Below are 20,188 nucleotides of genomic sequence, written 5' to 3'. Positions count from 1 at the left end.
TTAGTGTAGCTTTAATAGCCGATATTTGGAGTTGTAAAGCTAAACAAAATTATATTTGTATGACTAGTCATTATTTTGATAATGAATGTAAATTAAATAAATTTTTATTATGATTTAAATTAATTGATGTAAGTGATGAACAAATTTATTTTAAAATTGTTGAAGTTTTAGAAGAATATAATTTGGTTAACAAAGTAATAAGTCTAATTTTAGATAATGCAAATATTAACAGTAGAGTTATAGATTTTTTTAAACTAAATTTTCCTTTTTATGACAATTTAAAGTTTTTTCACCAATGTTTACATTATTAATTTAATTGTAAAAAGTGACATGAAAAGAATTAGAAATAATATTGATAAAATTAAGGATTGTTTAGATTGGATTACTAGTAGTAATAGAAGAAATTCTGAATTTAAAGATGCTTATAGAACTTCAAGTTTGTCTCTTAGAACTTTTGCATTAGACATGTCAGTTAAGTAGAATAGTACTTATGTAATGCTTGATTCATGTTTACCTTATGCAAATTTAATTAGTTATTTTGTTGCAAATAAGAGGGTCCTCATATTTCGGTAGAGAGTGATTGATATTTAGCTCAAATATTTTATTCTTTTCTTAAAACTTTTTATGTTGCCACTTTAAAACTTTTTTTGTGTGTATTGCCTTACTAATCCATTGATACTGCATTAAATTATAGAAATTTCAAATTTATTTACTTGAAACAAAAACAATGAAAATTTAGCTGGACCAATAGAAGTAATGGAATTTAAATTTAAAAAAAAAAAAAATGGAAATCCATTCATTTTCTTTATTATCTAGTTGTCATATTTGATCTTAGGCTTAAATTAGAGGGTTTAGAACAAGTTTTAGACATGTTAAGTGAACATTTACAAGAAAAAGACTATGCCCATCAACTAGGACAAATAAGAGAGTGTCTTGGAAAAGTATATTTGCAATATGAAAACAGGTATGAGAACCAGCAAAGAGGGTCAATACCCGAGGAAGAACTAGTAGAAGACACAAGTTCAGACTTCAACCTATGGAGTGCACTTGATAGGCGGAAGAAGACCCGATCCTAAAGCACAGCTTCCTCCTCCTCTTTAGAAGCATCAACAACGAATATAATCTCCTCCTTGTAGCTGCAGAGTAATGAGCTTCATCAATATTTGAGAACCCCTAACTTGCTACCAGAAAATCCATAAGGAATAGCCAACTTTGATGTCTTTAATTATTGGAAAATCAGAACAAATGTTTTTTTGGTACTATCAAGACTTGTCTTGGATGTTTTCTTTGTTCTTGTTTTTACTATCTCATCCGAACAAACATTTAGTGCAAGTGAAAGATTTTTTTTGGAAAGAAGGACTAAACTTTCACAAAAAATGATTGAAGTCCTCACATGTGTTCGAGATTGAAAACGGTTGCGCCATCAAGATTAATACAAAGTTGTCGACGATATTTTAATAGAATCATTTCAATTTTGTAATTTAGATGATACAAATAAGGGGGGTCCTAGTCAATCCTCAAACTAGTTGTTTTATAATTCGTAAATTAACTGTCAATTATTACACTCTTTTTCCTTAACAAGTTTTTGTCAAAATTGAGTTTTTTTTTTTTTGTAAGGTTTTTAATGAGGTAATAATTATTGTTGTAATTTTTTTTTTTTTGATAAATGAATAAATTTAATTTTTCTTATATTACAATTTAATTATATTAAAATTGAATTAATATTTGAAATGTTAACCAAAAAAAATTAATTTAATTTAATTGATATTTAAAAAGTTTATTAAAAAAAAAAACTCAAAAGACAAAAACATCAAAAAATAAAAATGAAAATTAATTTTTTTTATTTTTTGGTGGCCCGGCCCATAGAAAAACCCGTCAGGCTCAAGTTATTGGGCCGAGCTGAGCTGACCCTTTTAAGTAAGGGACGGGCTGAACTCCGCCCACACTTGTTGGTGGGCTAAGCCTGGCCCACAAATTGCCCAGGCCTGGTGTGGGCCGAGCCGCTTTTCCACCTCTAATCGGGACAAGAATAATAATTATAAACGTTTTTTCTTTTTGAACTTTTTTTAAGATAAATATCAATGAGCTCTTCACTGTTTATTTTTACGGTTTCAAAAATATGCAAAGACAAGCTTCAGTGTTTTATTTTTATTTTCTTAGGAGAAAGTGAGAAATGAAAGTTAGTCCGTAAAGGAAGATTGAAAAAGAGAGTTTTATATTTACTTGGATAAGAGGGAATAATGGTTTAAGGTTAGGGTTAATAAAAGTTAATATACAAACTGCCATCAGTGGTCTGACAGTAACAGAATAAAGTAAGATCCAACACAATCTTCTAATTTTGAATCTTGCTGATAGTAAAAAAGCAAAAAGAGGATGTAACATGATTTTCTGAATTTGAATCTTTATGACTGCTAATAAGAATGGTCACTACAGTTCTTATTCGACCAGAAGTTTCAGGGCCTCAAAGGATAAAGCTAGTCCGAACACCCTTAGTCTTTGAAAAAAAATAAAAACACAGTTAATATACATAATAATTGAAGCATTGCCTCAAATGGGTTCATATAAATAAGTGCACATGACAATGAAGGTGGGAATTTGGTCGCCATTTGTAACAAATAAATTGCTTTTAGTAGAGTAATAGTACCACCCAATAACTATTAAAAATATCAAATTGAATTCATAGTACATGAGAGATGTTTCCAAATTCTTTCGTCAATCAGATTGCTTTCACTATGCAAAATCAATGTGATTTATGCTTTCTAGATTCAGCCATTCTCTTGAAGTGACGAGTTTTGATATTAGAATACTTTAGACTATTTTTGCACAGTATTTAAAAATCTATTCTACTTTTTGGCGCAGGTGTGTATGCTACCAAACTTCGGGTCTGCTCCATAGGTAAGGTTTGAGATGTTTTTAAGAAAGAGAATCAGGTGTTTGTTATGGGCTTATGGTTATTGATTTGTATGTATATATAGGCAAGAAAATTTACTCTGGAATCTTTCCCCAAATTTCTCAATGGTATCCCGTAACTTAGCAAAAAACCATACCAGGATGGTCCATAACTTTAAATTGTCCATCCAACAAACTTGAAAATGTGTTGAATTGTTCACCTTGGTTGCACAAAATCTCTATTTACAATGTAAGGGGATACATCTAAGTCTAACTTCTACCAGACCTTTGTACACTTTCACACATACAATTGACAGCTAGTATCAAATAGCATGCAAACTAAGAGCATCTTGTTTTGAACACATATCCTACAAAACTTGTATTACATGTACTAAGAATATGTTGATGAGAAGATTTTTCCAGACCATGACATGCATATTTACTACGATCAATCCATTATATATAAGTAAAAAGATAATGAATTGTTGTCAGTATTTTTAAGAGATGAGAAACAGGCAAGAAGGTGAAAGATGTGGAGAGTATGCGATGGTATTTTGGCCATTAATCTAATTTGATAAACAATATGAAGGGCATAATTGGGAAATGATTCATTTTATTAAACCCCAAAATGTTGTCATAGTTTTACCAATTTCCAAAAGATAACATACAAAATAAACCACGTGATAATTCTATCACTTCAACACCTCTATAAACATAAACTAAGCATGGGGAATACATGATCCAAGATATATAACCTCTCATGAGCTGAAGTTCATGGGTGTAAAACTGATATCAGTTAATACTTCTGTTTTAGGATTGAGGAGGATAGAGGTCCCACAGTGCAACTGTCGTGTCTTCCGATGATGAGGCCATGAGTTTACAATCAGTTGAAAATGACACAGCATTGCACTACGATCATAACACATAATTCACAATTAGAAAGAAGAAGTAATTAACTGCTCAAAACAGCTTTTTCACAAACAACCAACATACCATAGCATGATGATACTTCAATATAGCCAACGCATTTCCTTTGCGATAGTTATATATCCGAACTCTGTCATGAAAGGCAAAATTAATTAAAAAATGTTATTATGAAAAAGAAGAAAGAAATAAGAAAAAGAGAGTGGACTGCATAATAGAATAAGCAACTGCATAAATTAAAGACAATAGGACAGACAGTTATCTTTAAAGCAGGTGCTTGAGAATAGCAGCACGAGTTACAATGTAAAACTGTGTGCTCTTTAGAAGCAAAATGTTATGCAGTGAAAGTGTGAAGGATAACCACTTCGAGATGATTTGAGCAGGCTTAGAGATACTGTATTATTATTATTTTTTTCAAATAGTTCAGAACAAGCTTTTGTGGATCTAGCAAATTGAAGCCTTAAAAGATTCTGCCAAAAAAACTTTTTAATCAACCAAAATAAGGACAATTCACTGTCAGAGCAAGAAAATTTTTCTATGATTTAATCTATTTTATATGATTGTGATTCAATCATAAACCATTGAGCATCTTATAATTTTTTCATAAGGCTCTGAATATCCTTATTAATTAACACAAAACTTGAGTATAAACTCCCATAATATCCAAATAAATTATCTAGTAATACTGACCGATGGTCCCAGCCAGCAGTAGCAGCAATTTTGCCGTCTGGTCGAATTGAGGTACCTGATATACCAGGTCGTTCCAAACTAATTTCTTTCTTCATCACACAAGAACCCTATGTCAAATAACACAAAATGTAACCAGAATCAGGCAGTAACTCAGGAACAAAACAAGTGAAAACAAAAGAAGATTTTTTTCCCAGAAGCATTAACGAAATTATCATTCATTCCAGTTCCTTTAGTTGGTATGTCAGTAGTCCGTACTGGGCTATCTTAGTGTTTACACATCTATGGAAAGCTCATAATCTATAATATGGATATAGAGAAATACATATCCATCCATCTAATCTTCAACTTCAGCATCCACCAATTAACCTTAACATGATGTTGCAGGAGATGTTATACAAGAGAATAAATTAGATTATATGATGACTTACTGTGGAATGATCCAAATTAAACATTATAATGTTTTGGTCTGCAGCACCTGAGATGCCTCCATTGCATGAGCCATCAATGCATAGACTTAGAACTGCAGACAGAATACATGATGAATCACACTTTGATTTAAAGGAAAATATGGGAAGAAGAAAATGAAGATAAATAAGGATACATAGGGGTTCTCCAATAGCTGGATCCCAGACCTGGTTCTGAATGAAACTTCACAGAAGTTAATGGAGTCCCAGGATTCCTTACATCCCACAAAAGCATGGAACCATCTTCAAAACTGCCACGCGCAGAAAGATGGAAACAAAAGTAAGTGGAACTCATTTGAAGTTCTTTAATAATGCAAAATTAAACTATGATTTATCAGAATCATGATTTTTGGCTCAGATGAGAAAAAAAATGGAACAACGCAAACTACTTTATTGATTTTCAACCTCAGTAGAGCCATAGACTAACAATATCAATATCGTGATTTTTCAAGATATTGATAGTATCTCCTGATTACTGAATGTCTATTGCTTATAAAGTTCAATATAATAGCAGTAAAATTTGTTTACTTCCATTGAGGTTTGCCCTAATTACATGTGAACTCCATTGGTTTTGAAAATACGTAGAGACCTCCCTTATGAAACTTCAAAAAAGGTCTTTGAAAAACAAACAAAATTAATTATGATGCTAAACTGATAAGGTGCTCAGGTACTTTTAAAATGGAGAAGAGTAACATACCCAGCCAAGACATTTATACATCCCTGTGAGTTAGGAGGTAAATATGCTTGAACTGCCATGCACATCCCTGCAAAGAGAAAAGTTATCACATATCTAATGCTGCTAAACTTCCTGGGCACAGCAAATATATTTTTCTTTTTGGTTGTTTTTATATCATGTCTAATTCTTCTCCTTCATTATCAAAGTTCTGGACATTCCATATGAAGACTCATCAAGTAAAAACTAAACCATACTTGGCCCTTCAAACACATTTAGTGTTTGCTGCACCAAAATATTAAAGTGAACCAATACGGTGTCAACAATTCAAGAAGTTAAGAAGAGAAAACTTCTTACTGTGCTTGAATGTACTAATTAAATAACAAATCAAATACAACTATCCAATCAAGGAATGTGATTAAATACATGAATGTGCATACATATGGCTCTGTATATGTTAATCATATATCTACCCTTGTTCAAATTTATAACAACAATATGATACAAAAGTGATATGGGAAAAGAATATACCTCTTCCTTTAGTTGTAACGTTTGAGGAGACAACAGAACAGCTTTCAAATAATCGTGCACACCTTTCTGCAGTGTTGAGATTCCATATCTCTACCTTTCCACATAAAACACAGGGAAATATAAGCAATTGGGCACCAGAAAAAGAAAATTGAAATAACAGTAATTATTATTATTATTTTTTTTTAAATTTGAAAACTGTGCATTGACCTCGGAAGATTGTTCCCCTGCTATAGCCACACACTTAGGTCCTTCAGCATGTGCATCATCTGTGAATTAAAAAAAATCTGTTAGTGCTAGCTTGAAATCACTTTTGAAGTTATAAAGATCAACACAAAAATAGAATCCAGACAAAGTAGGAGTCGTCAAAATTTTGCATAGGTCTGAATGATCACATATAAAATTGTACAGGGACAAGTAGACACTGTTTATACAATAGATACTTGACTGAATTAAGCTTATCTCCCTGAAAGGATGTTGTTACTAAAGCAAAATCATTGCAATTGGTCCTGGGAATTAACAGATCATGTGGGTTGGTCTGAGTATTGCAACTAGGGTTAATGATATAACACCACAAAAATCGAACACTATTTATCCAGCATTCACCAACTCCTCATAGAAGAAACTAGGGAGAAAAACTAGCTTTAAAGCAATTATTTGCAAATCATTTGTGAGCCAAAGCCCATTTTAGTAGGTTTAAGTTCCATAAAGCACAGCAATTCTAAAATATGTAGATCCTTCACCCAAACATTGTTTGATTGCTTTTCATGAAACAAAAAACACTGTATTTGACATCCTATAGCCTTTCCTCCTTCATGCAGACTTTCAACATCACTGGTTTCTCTAACCTCCCTCTCGTAGAAATGACTAGGCCCTTCAACTTGGTTTGCAATAGCACAAGGTTTCTTTACCATTGAAAGCTTGCAAAAGTGATAAGAATTTGTCTTGATAGTAAGTGAAGGGATCCTGTCAAGAACAAAGAGTCAAGTTTAATTACAATGACAACTTAACAAGGAGACAAAAAGGTTTCTGAGGAAGGTAAGAAATAGAAGTGAAAAAGTGCTGAAAAGCCCACAATTAAAATGACTAAATCAATTTGTCAGGTCTAACGCACTCTCCTCTACCCCAGAGGAAAAAAGAAACACGTTGGCTTCTAATGCAGGCAAGCAGTAACTGAACATAACAATTATTATGGAAACTTTTTCCTATCTATCTTCCTGATATGATTTTGAACTTCAATTAGATTTAAACACACACACACACATCTGAACAAATTTATTTCAATCAATATATGCATCAAAAGTGTTACAAGGACTATAAATCTATCATGCACAATTAATTACAAAAATGGCATACAATATTTTGCTATCCATGGATAATTGTCCATGCAAGATAAAAATCCTTAGGATAGGACACATTTAAAGAAGAAGTATAGTACCTTGATAGATCTCCATTTTCAATGTCCCAACACTTAACAGTTCCATCCCTACCCTGACTAAAAACACCAAATCATATATATACAATACATCATTAGTGCTAAGGACCTAAAAAAAAGAATTCAACTTTGTCACAGAAAATGATTCAAAAAGAACCTGATAACTTTGTTAGCCCCATTGAAACGACTACTAGCAACACATAAAATCCCATGTGCTGCACTATGCACCCTACAAGCAATGCAATAATCAATCAACAATCAAGGCCATGATCTTTGAAAACAAGAATCCTAAAAGATATCACAAACAACAACCATGCAGATGATATTGTTCGATGCTGGACCACATCCCAAATGCGCAATTCACCATCAGTAGATCTGAAAAACAAAAAAAAAAACATTAGTTTCTTTCAAATAGGACAAAATTAAGAAAATAGGATAGCAGTAGGAATGTTAAACCATTACCCGGAGAAAAGTATAGGTTTAGTACGGTGGAAACATACATCCATAACAGAAGCCCGATGGCCTCTGAGCACTGCCACAGGATCAGGTGGCGGTCTCTTGCTCATTATCACTTGATGTGTTTTAAACACACTCTGGAGACCTTCTAAGTACTGAGCTAACTGGATCCCTGGCTGGATTCGTTTCTACAACTAAGCTGGCTTCAATGTGGTTCTGTGAGCACCTGGGATACGCAATGTAATCCACACAAAACCAAAATATAAATGAGCATTACATTGTCTTGGTAGGATTTCTGCATTATGAGCATGTCGTTTATAAAAGGAATTCCAGCATTGTTATTTTCTCTTCATTTTGGAAGGCAGGAGACGTTGCTAAACTAAAATTAGGGGCTGAATCATGTATAGAATATACTAGATAAACATTTTTCCAGTAATTTGAAAATCTTTAGTTCATCCTATTATTTATTGTCAACATAATGATACAAATATGAAATATTTGTGTCACCTATCAAGAAAAACAAAATTCTCACGATAAATTAGACAAAAAAAAATCATCGAATTTCATCATAACTAGATCCATAAAAATAGTCAATATTAATACAATAAAGGCCAATCAAAGAGTAGAATGAATTATGATTAGTTTACTTGTATGCATATGTTTTGAGGCGTGATAATATTTATACTCAAATATATAACAGTAATTATATTATCACCATATTATATTATATTTTATTAAACACTTAGATTTTTAGTGTAAAAAATCGATACATTATTTGAGTCTAGTAAAACAGTTTTCTCTACTATCAATTAAGGGCAAATTTCTACCAACGCAGGACACAGAATGCTGCATTTGAGGTGAATTATAATCCATTTCACCCAAAAAGTATAGATAAAGAAAGCAATATCAATGTCAAGAAATAATAATAATAATTTAAAAAAAAAAAAAAAAAGAGAGAGAATTTTGATAGTTTAACAATCACACAAGTTTAAACAACAAAAGAAACTATCATCACAAAGTGAAGAGAAAGATAAAGCTGAATCAGTATAAAAACTCACCAGCGACGGCCTGCATGAATAACGGCAGACGGCAGTAACGGGAGAGAAACTAGCGGCTGCGTCTCTTTACCTTTTAACTAAGAATGGTCGGTTTGCACTGTATTCGGAAAACATTTAGTCAAGGCCAGTTTCTTCACTAACCAGTAACGCACATCATTCAAGTTAACAGACGAATTAAATTCCGTTATCTAACACATAGATTCCACCGCTAAAGTAAGCTGCAAGTCTGCAACCAACAAAAACAAAAAAACAAAATGAAATTGTAAAACAAAATGTTGAATCACAGAAAAGGAAGAAAGTGACTACTTTAAAGTTTAAACAACTTAAGACAAGGCAAACAAGGTAAACTTAATCGACCAACCCACAACTTTCTTCTTCCAACATCTTAATACAAAACCCAATTCACCAAAACCAACCCACAACTTTCTTCAAACACCTTGGATGCATAATCCAATTCATCGTAACTCAACTACATGCCCACAGCATTATTCATAATAAACACAACAGAACCAGCCCTAGAATTTACAAAATTCATTGATTTTAAACAACACAGATTATCGTATCTATTATTCTCGAAAACAACCAAATCGGAAATTCATACCCATAAATTGTACAATAGGAGAGAGAACTTTGAGTTGTAAAGTCGTTCGAGAAAGAGAAAATGGGGTTTATGCTTGATAAAGTAATTAAATGGACACATAAAAGCCTCTGTCAGCCGTACTTTGACCGTTGGGTTTATAACAATTTCCTCCTCAAGTATAATAAAAATAAATACTCCTATATGAAATATTAACTATTATTTGATATTATTTAAACTGTCATTTCTTCAAATTTTTATAGCAAAAAAATTACTATAAAAATATTGAAGAAATAAAAATTAAAAGGAATCTAAAACTTCTTTTGAATCCCGATTTATTTTTTTAAGTATGTAATTTAATTAAGTAAATTTAAGTTTTACTTTATTTTTAGTTTATTGTATAAAATCAAATAATAGTTTAAATATTTCATATATTTATTTTGATTATAGTTTAAAATATATGTTTTATTAATCAATATTATTATCCATATAGTTAAATTAAAAAATAAAAACTGATATATAATTATTCAAAGGGTATTATAATTTTTATAAGGTAAATTTTTTTTGTGTATTTGTTATTTTCGGAAACTTTTAGTTGTCTCTTACTTACTTTTCTCAAACATTGTGGAGGAAATTGTTATAAATAACCTCCATTTGGTGGTCGAGTGGTTAATTATGACTTTTGGGTGTATTACTAAAGAGGTTATTGAAAATGTCGTGAGTTGGACCCATCTGGGTTGCTAATAGGGGTGACAACTGAGGGGATTTACTCGACTATTAACTTTAGGGCCTAAGGATTAGTTGAAATACGTACAAACTAGCTTGGACACCCCATTCACCCAAAAAAAAAAAAAGCACTGAAGGGATTTACTCGACTATTAACTTCAGAGCCCGAGTTATTAGTTGAGATACCCACAAATTGGTTCGGATAACACCCCCCCCCCCCCCCCCCCCCAAAAAAAAAAAAGGTTATAAACTCTTTCATAGTTGAATGCAAATTGCAAACCACTTTCGGAGGGAGAAGATTGTGTGGAGAGAAATTTATAGCACTCAAAACAAATCACTAATAAAAGCATGCCACGTTTTCACGATGAAAATAAAATGAGTAATACTACATCAATAACCCTCTCTTACAAACTTTCTCTTATAACCCTGACGTGGTAGCTTATAATTGATTAGCTTGTAATTAATTAGTGGGACCTATGTGGGACTTATTATGAATAGATTAATTATGAACTACCACATCAAGATTGTAAGAGAAAATTGATGAGAGAGGGTTGGTGCAGTATTGTTCAAATAAAATTCCCATTACTGATATTTTAATCCCTGGACATGTTAAATTGCGTGGTAACGTGGGTTTTTAAAATTCACTGTTGATGATTCGTTGACTTTGCATGACGGTTTATCAATAACCAATCAAAATGAAACATGTCACCATATATTAAAATATCATACATCTGAGCTCTCTGCCATTTCCTTCTTCATGCACCTTAGTTTTCAAAGAGAGTCAATCGCTGTTATTTTTGTGGAAGATTGCAGTAATGGCGACAGCCACAGCGATGCAGACGAGTCGTGGTGGCGGTTTGAGGAGGGGAGCCGAAAGAATGGAGGAAGACAAGATGGTGTTTGAAACGACGGAAGGAGTGGAGGCAATCACGAGTTTCGATGGGATGGGAATAAAGGACGATCTGTTGCATGGAATTTATCAGTACGGATTCGAGAATCCCTCGGCCATACAACACAGAGCTGTCATGCCTATAATCAAGGGCAGAGATGTAATTGCACAAGCCCAGTCTGGTACCGGCAAGACCTCTATGATTGCACTCTCTGTTTGCCAGATGGTCGACACGGCTATTAGTAGGTGGAGTAAGTTTAAATTTGAATTTTGAAATGTTATTAGTTGAAACAGTAACGTTTGCATTGTATATTTTACCCCTGTTTTTTGAATCAAAAACAGAGCATTATTGCCGTCTTCAGTTTCTCTTTCGTTTATCTGTTTTTCTCTTTCGTTTGCATGCAAAACCATCAAATGGTATTAGAGCGTTAATTGATCTTAGAGAACCTGATAATTAATCTTCTTTCTTCTCACTTTCAACCCCGGTTTCGTCACTCTCTTTGTCAAAACTCAAAAACTTTCAGTTTCAATGGCACAACCTCCAGTCTCTCTGACTTCTCCAGTCTTTAATGGCGAGCAATACCACATGTGGGCAGTCAAGATGAAGGCATTCCTTCGGGGACAGGGTTTGTGGCAGTACGTGGAAGAGAACCGTCAACTGCCTCCCTTGGGACCAAATCCCACCCCGAATCAAATCAGGATGCATGAAAAAGAGGTTGCCAAGGCACCAAGAGCTCTCTCTCACATTCATGCTGCAGTGAATGACCTTGTATTTACAAGGATCATGGCGTATGAAACACCAAAAAAAGCATGGGATAAGTTGAGAGAAGAGTATACGGGTAGTGATACAGCAAGAGGCATGCAGGTGTTGAACTTGAGAAGAGAATTTGAGTTGCTGAAAATGCAAGAAACTGAGAAGGTAAGGGAGTATGTTGATAGATTAATGAGTGTGGTTAATAAAATTAGATTGCTTGGGGTGGAGTTGACAGATAGAAGAATTGTGGAGAAAGTGTTAGTAAGCCTACCTGAAAGGTTTGAGGCTAAAATCTCCTCTCTTGAGGATTCTAAAGACCTGACTCAAATAACTCTTACTGAGCTGGTCCATTCTTTACAAGCTCAAGAACAAAGGAGGCTTTTAATGCTGGAAGACGCAGGTGAAGGTGATATGGTTGCAACACATAAAGGGAAGTTTATGCAGGCTGGAAATAAGAGAAATGCAGGAGATAAGAAAGGGAAAGAGAAAGCTAACGGTCAGTGGGATAAAAAAGTATCTACCGTGTTCCCACTGCAAGAAGAAGGGACACTCAGAAAAACGGTGTTGGTTCAGACCAGGAATTCAGTGTAGGGCCTGCAAACAATTCGGCCATATAGAGAGAGTTTGTAAAAATAAAGGGGAATCCTCTCAGCAGCAAGCTCAGATGGTTGAAGATTTGCAGCAAGGGCAGGAAGCTGAGCAGTTATTTGTGGCATCCTGTAGGTCTGACTCATCATGCAATGAAACTTGGTTGATTGACAGTGGATGCACAAGTCATATAACTCCAAATTTGCAAAGCTTCATCAGCTTGGACATGGCGTTTCAATCCAAAGTCAAGATAGGGAATGGAGAATTTGTGGATGTTAAAGGGAGAGGTGATGTGGCTGTGCAAACTCAATCAGGTACTAAGTTGATTTCTGATGTGCTCTATGTTCCTAAATTAAATCAAAGTTTACTTAGTGTAAGACAAATGTTAGAGAGAAAATGTCCTACATTTTCAGGATCAATCTTGTAAGATACTAGATAGTGAGGGTAGTGAACTTATGAGAGTTAGAATGATGGGAAAAAACTTTCCCATTGACTAGAAAAATTCAGAGTTCAGAGCTCACAATGTTAAGCTAGATGAATCTGAAATATGGCACAAGCGTTTTGGCCATTATCACTACCACAGTCTCAAGCAAGCTCAAACCAAACAAATGGTTCTGAACTCGCCCGAAATTGATGAAGTAAAGACCTTGTGTCATGCATGTCATCTTGGCAAGCTGAGTAGACCATCTTTTCCTGTGAACCAAGCTTTGAGAGCTTTAGAAAAACTCAAACTCATCCACACAGATGTATGTGGCCCTATGCAAACACCTTCCTTGAATGGGAGTTGTTATTTTGTCTTGTTCATTGATGATAAAACTAGAATGTGTTGGGTGCATTTCTTGAAGCAAAAAAACGAAGTGGCTGGATTTTTTGGAAGGTTTAAGCAGTTGGTTGAAAACCAAACTGGTTTGAGTATCAAAATGGTGAGGAGTGACAATGGGAGTGAGTACACATCAAAAGAGTTTAAAACAATCTGCATAGAGGCAGGAATCAAGCACCAATTCAGCAGTCGTTATACTCCACAGTAGAATGGAGTAAGTGAGAGAAGGAATAGAACCGTTGTGGAGTTGGGAAGATGTATGTTGGCTGAGAAGAAGCTGCCGAAAAGTTTTTGGGCAGAAGCTGTGAACATTGTAGTTTATTTATTAAATAGGCTTCCCACAAAAGCCTTGATCAACCAAACTCCCTATGAAGCTTTGTATGGGATCAAACCTGTTGTGGATCATTTAAGGTTCTTTGGCAGCACCTGTTATGTATTGGTTCCAACAGCCAAGAGGAAGAAGCTGGATGACAAAGCAACTATAGGCATTTTCAATGGATATAATAATAATTCCAAGGCTTGTAGAGTGTATAATCCAGAAACCAAAAAGATACATGTCACTAGAGATATAAGGGTTGATGAGAAAGGTGTTTGGAATTGGGAAGAGAACAAAGTTGATAAAGAAGAAAGTCCACGACAGATTGATGTGGTTGGTGATGAAGCTGCTGAAGAAGAAGATGGAAGTGAAACTGAAGAAGAGCTCCCGGTTAAAGGCACTCGTTCATTGGCTGAGGTTTATGAGAGGAGTAACTTGGCCACACTTGAACCAACTAACTTCACAGAAGTAACAAAATCTGAAGCTTGGAGAGTTGCTATGCAGGAGGAGTTGGCAATGATAGAAAAAAATCAGACTTGGAAGCTTGTGGACAGACTAAGGGATAGGAATGTGATTCAAGTCAAGTGGATTTTCAAGAAGAAATATAATCCTGATGGTTCAGTACATAAGCACAAAGCAAGGTTGGTTGTCAAGGGATTTGCTCGACGACATGGAATTGATTTTCATGATACATTTGTACCAGTGGCAAGGCTTCACACAATCAGGCTGTTACTTGCTCTTACGGCACAATTCGGATGGAAAATATTCCAACTGGATGTCAAGTCTGCATTTTTAAATGGATAGCTCAATGAAGAGATTTATGTTGAGCAATCGGATGGGTACCAGGTTCAAGGCCAAGAGAATAAAGTGTATCTTTTGAGGAAGGCCTTGTATGGCCTAAAACAGGCTCCTAGAGCTTGGTATAGCAGGATCAATGAATACTTGAGTGGCTTGGGTTACTTGAGAAGTCCCAATGAACATACATTATATGTAAGAAACGTGGAGGGTGAATTGATCATTGTTTCACTGTATGTTGATGACCTTCTCATCATCGGCAGTAGTCCAAGTAAGGTGGATGAATTTAAGGAAGCAATGAATTGTGAGTTTGAAATGACAGATCTCGGGATAATGTCTTACTTTTTGGGTATGGAAATTAATAAAACTTCAAGTGGGATATTTGTCAATCAGAGGAGGTATGCTGTGGAGGTTCTTAAACGGTTTGGCATGTATAAATGCAAGCCAATCAATATACCTCTGGTTGCTACTCAGAAATTGAGCAAAGAGGACGGGGCTGTCAGGGTGGATGAGAGTTTGTATAGAAGCTTAATAGGCTGTTTGCTGTATCTAACAGCAACTAGGCCTGACTTAATGTATGCTACAAGTCTCCTCTCCAGGTTTATGACTAACCCAAGTGAAAATCATTTCAGGGCAGCCAAGAGGGTGCTCAGATATATTAAAGGTAATCCTGGACTTGGTGTGTGGTTCAGGAAATCTGAAAGTTTTCAGCTTGTGGGATATTCGGACAGTGACTAGGCTGGATCAATTGATGACATGAAGAGTACATCCGGCTATGTATTTTTCTTAAATACAAGTGTTGTGTGTTGGCTTTCCAAAAGGCAGGCAACGGTAGCTCAGTCAACAGCAGAAGCAGAATACATCTCTACTGCTGCTACCGTGAACCAAGCCATTTGGCTCAGGAAGATTTTGAATGATCTTAACCAAACTCAGAGACAACCTACTGTAATTTTCTATGACAATCTATCTACAGTTTCTATGGCCAAAAATCCAGTTAATCATGGCCGTACAAAACATATCAAGATAAAATACCATGCAGTAAGGGAAGCTGTGCAAGATCATGAGGTTGAGCTGATACACTGCCGTGGAGAAGAACAGGTTGCTGATATTATGACTAAGCCGTTGTCCAAAGCCAAGTTTGAATATCTTCAGTTCAGACTTGGTGTTTCCAGCAATGATATCAAGGAGGAGTGTTGAAAGGTGATATCATGCTGGAAATGAAGAAAGTTGGCAGATTTTTGAACTGCAGTTTAACGCCTGTTGATCTCCCGTAATTCATGCAGAAGCAGATTTTGTTTTTGAGTCACTGTGTTTGATTTGTTCAGTGACTTGTTTAGGTGTATTAAGTTTGGTTAAGTGTAGTTTCTCACTTGCTTGTATGTGTATTAGTAGGTGGAGTAAGTTTAAATTTGAATTTTGAAATGTTATTAGTTGAAACAGTAACGTTTGCATTGTATATTTTACCCCTGTTTTTTGAATCAAAAACAGAGCATTATTGCCGTCTTCAGTTTCTCTTTCGTTTATCTGTTTTTCTCTTTCGTTTGCATGCAAAACCATCAACGGCTTCCAGAGAGTACGTTTTCTACAAACCCTAATTCTCCTTTATTTTTTAATTTTTTTTGTTTGATTTGATTCGCTTGAAATTGTTGCCGTAACTTTCAGAACCCTTAGTAGTGAATAATAATTATCAATAATATGATTATGGGGTCCAGGCTTTGATTTTGTCACCTACAAGGGAATTGTCGTCGCTGACGGAGAATGTGATACTGGCAACTGGTGAATTTATAAATATACAAGCCCATGCTGGCATTGGAGGCAAAAGTATTGGTGAAGATATTAGAAAGCTAGAGAATGGAGTCCATATTGTATCTGGAATCGTCTGTGATATGATCAAGAGGAGGACATTGCGTACTAGAGCTATTAAATTATTAGTCCTTGTGAGTTAATTTGTTCTTACGTTCTCTGTGGCATTTACTTTTATAGTAGATGGGTCCAGTAATATTAATGTTTTTTTATGTGTTGTTAGGATGGATCTGATGAGATGTTGAGCAGAGGGTTCAAGGATCAAATTTACGATGTGTACCGATATCTTCCACCAGATCTTCAGGTTTGCTTTCTGTGTTTGTGGTGTCGATGGGTTTTGTATTTGATTGAAATGTAACATAATGAGAAGATGAAAAGAGATAACAATCTGAAAATGTAGTCTACAATGAGTTTCTTGTTTCTTAATATAGTTTTAACGTTTTATCATTGTATCACAATCTTACATATTACATCTAACTGTTTGATTGTTCATTTTAATCTCTAGAATAGCTGATAGTAATGCTCACTGCTCAGGTGTGACAAGTTGTAGCAGTGGCATTCTAAATCTTTGAATATGTTATTGTAGGTTGTCTTGATATCTGCTACTTACCCTTCCTCATGAAATCTTGGAGATGACAACCAAGTTTATGACCGATCCTTTAAAGATTCTTCTGAAGCGTGATGAGTTGACTTTGTAGGTAAATGATTGTTCTACTCTAGGCTTGTTGCATTTGTTTGTAAATCTAGATACTAAGACAAGTTCTTTATCCATTTTGTATATTTTGTGATAAAACAGGGAATCAAGCAGTTTTTTGTGGCAGTGGAAAGAGAGGAGTGGAAGTTTGACACACTGTGCGATCTCTATGATACCCTTACAATTATGCAAGCTGTTTTTTTCTGCAACACAAAGCGAAAGGTATTATTTGGCTAGTGGTTTTAAATCTGAACAGGAAACGAATCTCTTTGGTATCTAATTTCACTCGGAATGGTGAGATTAAATATGAAAATGTTGATGTGTTATCCTTTTAAAAGGAGCTTCTAATTTTTGTTTTCTACCGTTAAATAACTATTGGACCCATTACTACACTGGGAAAACCATTTAGTTAACTGTAATAAATAGTATGTAGCAAGCAATAGTGTGATATATATGTAATGCATGTGAACAGTTGGATTCAAATGTCTGCAAATGTAACCTAAATTCTGATTAATGTTGAATGAACATGCATTCTGGACTGGATTGATGGTGGGGACTAGGAGAAACATTCCCCGATTTTTTTCTCCTTAAAGTTTTCCTTGGCATTTAGTGAGACAAATGAACTCATTGAGTTACTAGATACCTGTAATATTCACTTTCAACTCTCATTACCAGAGTTTGGATTCTTATATTATGATCTTTGGATATATCATATAATTGTTTTATACTTTCGAATCAGGTGGATTGGCTAACGGAGAAGGTGCGTGGCTACAATTTTACTGTCTCATCAATGCATGGAGACATGCCTCAGAGAGAAAGAGACGCAATTATGGCAGAATTTCGTTCTGGTACAACCCGTGTCCTTATTACAACAGATATTTGGGCTCGAGGACTTTATGTTCAACAGACAAGTCCTTTTGTTATTTATTTTTAATGTTCTAATTTTTTTGTATGCGTTGCGCTGTAAATGTATTAGGAAAAAAAAACATCTTTTTGCTCTTTTTTCCCAGATTAGCTTTACCTTAATTATTTTCTTCAGGTTTCTACCGCTTGATCAATTATTGTTGGAAAATTTCCTAAGAATGGGCTAACATGAATTATATTTTGATTTAATCAAACCGGGCAAATACATAGTTCAATGAGATATCTTAATGAGCTCATGTGATCATTCCGGAATTTACCTAATACACTTTATTTTGAATAATCTAGTTTTGACAACTAGTGTGGACTTGAGGTTGTAATGGGTTCAGGGTTTATTAGACCTTTAATGGACGGACCCAATAAACTAATATATAAATTGGCTAGGTCTCTTTTTCAAACGTAATTAGAACAACTTTACCCATCTATTAGTCATCATTAAGTGTATGTTATTGGAAGGAAGACCTACGCTTTCTGTGACATATGAAAAACTGTCGCTTCTTCCATGAAGAATCCAAGAATCAGAAACCATAAATAAATCAGGTTTGTCTTAGACTCTATACTCTTAATTCAGTATTCTATAATCTATATGTTGATCTTTTGGGATGTTGATAATCATGATTGATTTCTATCATTTGGTTTGATTTATTATTGATTGAATGATTGATTGATTTTTTTACATGTGGCATCAGAGCTAATCATATTAGATTATAGGATCTGGTTTTAAGGGATTGAAATTTGGGTTTGGCTTAATTTTGAATTAGGGTTCTTGTATAAATTAGGAACCCGATTTGGGGCTTTTGTGAATTGAACCCATATGTGGCTTTTCTGGCCATTCCGACCATTAGAGAGACTTTTTTCCAGCCATTGGAGGAGTGGAAAGGCTGAATTTTTACTGTAGAAGTTGCAAAATTGCGATCTGGAATTTCCTGATCGCAGGGGTGTAATTCATTGAAGCTTGCAAAAATTTTCATTTGCTTCATTATTTGATGATTTTTAGAGAAATTAAAATTCCTTCCCACTGACCTTAAAAAAACATGAGAGCATAATACATGAGAGAAATAACATTTCTATGAAAAATATACTCCTTATGTGAAGCTCATAGCTAGTAATCTAGTCATAAAACAATTTAATTTTTTTTTATTCCCTTTTAGCTTTAAACACTCACTTATCACCAATGAGTATAACTTTAATAGTAGAAAACACAAACTATCACAAACTATTACGTACATTTCATAGAATACATATTAACAATGTTTCATCATACCTTTACTAGTGCAACTATGACTCTCAGCCATCCCGTTTTGCTTAGGTATACAAGGCATAACAAAACCTTTTTACAACCAACTATATAAATAATAGTTTCATGTTCGGCACAATACTTATTACCTCAAAATTTATTTATAGATTTTAAAACCTTCATTTAAAGCTTTAAACAAATTCTTTGAAACTTTTCAAGACTCGTATATGAACATGTTATAAAGAAAAAACAATATAGCAAATACTTTTCCCGTAAATGAGATAAAAAAATTTGTCAAGAATAAATTAATTTTTTTTTATTTTTTATTTGTTTAAGAAAAAGAAAACTTTTATATGCGGAGAATTTTCAATCTTGACAATTTTTAACTTCATTAAAACATGGTTTCAGAATTACTAAAACAAGCATGAAGAAAATTTTCATCTTTTAATGACCAAGATAAAAAAGGAAAATTCATATTTTCTTGAACAAATACAGAGGTAGCCAAGGAAGAGATATTAAACTATATGTAGTGCATCAACTAGGGAGATAAACAAATCAAGCTCTACAAATAACCTTCTTTCAAACAAAAAATGTACACCATTTTATTCAAGGATTTCAATTTCAACAAATTATCCTTAGTAACATTACAAGCATATTGAATCTTTATAAAACTAAAAAAGGACAAGGCTAATAAAGACATTCACAATTTTATATCACCGTCCAAAATTCTAATATCCAACTATCATAGACATCAATCGAAATGCCACTTCCCACAAACTGGGAAGGATCTAATAAGCCTTATTCTAAGATCATTATCTAATTTGTAATCTGTCCTAGGCAAGGGAACACCAAATCTCTTCTGATGACCTTTACTAGTCGAGACTCCAATAAATGCATCGGTCGTCTTTCTGGCACCCTAATTTATGTGCTCCTTGATGAATTGGATAACGT

At 34.3% G+C, this 20,188-nt stretch overlaps 1 protein-coding gene across 2 annotated transcripts; it reads right to left on the bottom strand.

The window, feature by feature from the left end:
- Window positions 1-3,485: 3,485 nt before the first annotated feature.
- On the bottom strand, window positions 3,486-9,338 carry LOC116130734 (protein DECREASED SIZE EXCLUSION LIMIT 1). 2 transcript variants are annotated; one of them, XM_031416444.1, is made up of 14 exons: window positions 9,118-9,338; window positions 8,066-8,285; window positions 7,916-7,978; window positions 7,761-7,832; window positions 7,607-7,663; window positions 6,977-7,134; window positions 6,379-6,437; window positions 6,172-6,265; window positions 5,665-5,731; window positions 5,136-5,218; window positions 4,932-5,023; window positions 4,504-4,610; window positions 3,883-3,946; window positions 3,486-3,798 (listed from the first exon to the last, which is right to left on the bottom strand). In XM_031416444.1, the coding sequence occupies exons 2-14, from the start codon at window positions 8,167-8,169 to the stop codon at window positions 3,700-3,702; spliced, it is 1,119 nt and encodes a 372-aa protein (XP_031272304.1). In that variant the 5' UTR covers window positions 8,170-8,285; window positions 9,118-9,338; the 3' UTR covers window positions 3,486-3,699. The 2 variants fall into 2 exon arrangements, with proteins under 2 accessions (XP_031272304.1, XP_031272305.1); XM_031416445.1 differs by lacking the exons at window positions 6,977-7,134; window positions 9,118-9,338 and having other exon boundaries at window positions 8,066-8,244.
- Window positions 9,339-20,188: the final 10,850 nt, after the last annotated feature.

This window comes from Pistacia vera, unplaced genomic scaffold, assembly GCF_008641045.1.
Source record: "Pistacia vera cultivar Batoury unplaced genomic scaffold, PisVer_v2 Contig225, whole genome shotgun sequence".
Taxonomy (NCBI): domain Eukaryota; kingdom Viridiplantae; phylum Streptophyta; class Magnoliopsida; order Sapindales; family Anacardiaceae; genus Pistacia; species Pistacia vera.
This window is presented reverse-complemented; position numbering and strand designations above follow the sequence as displayed.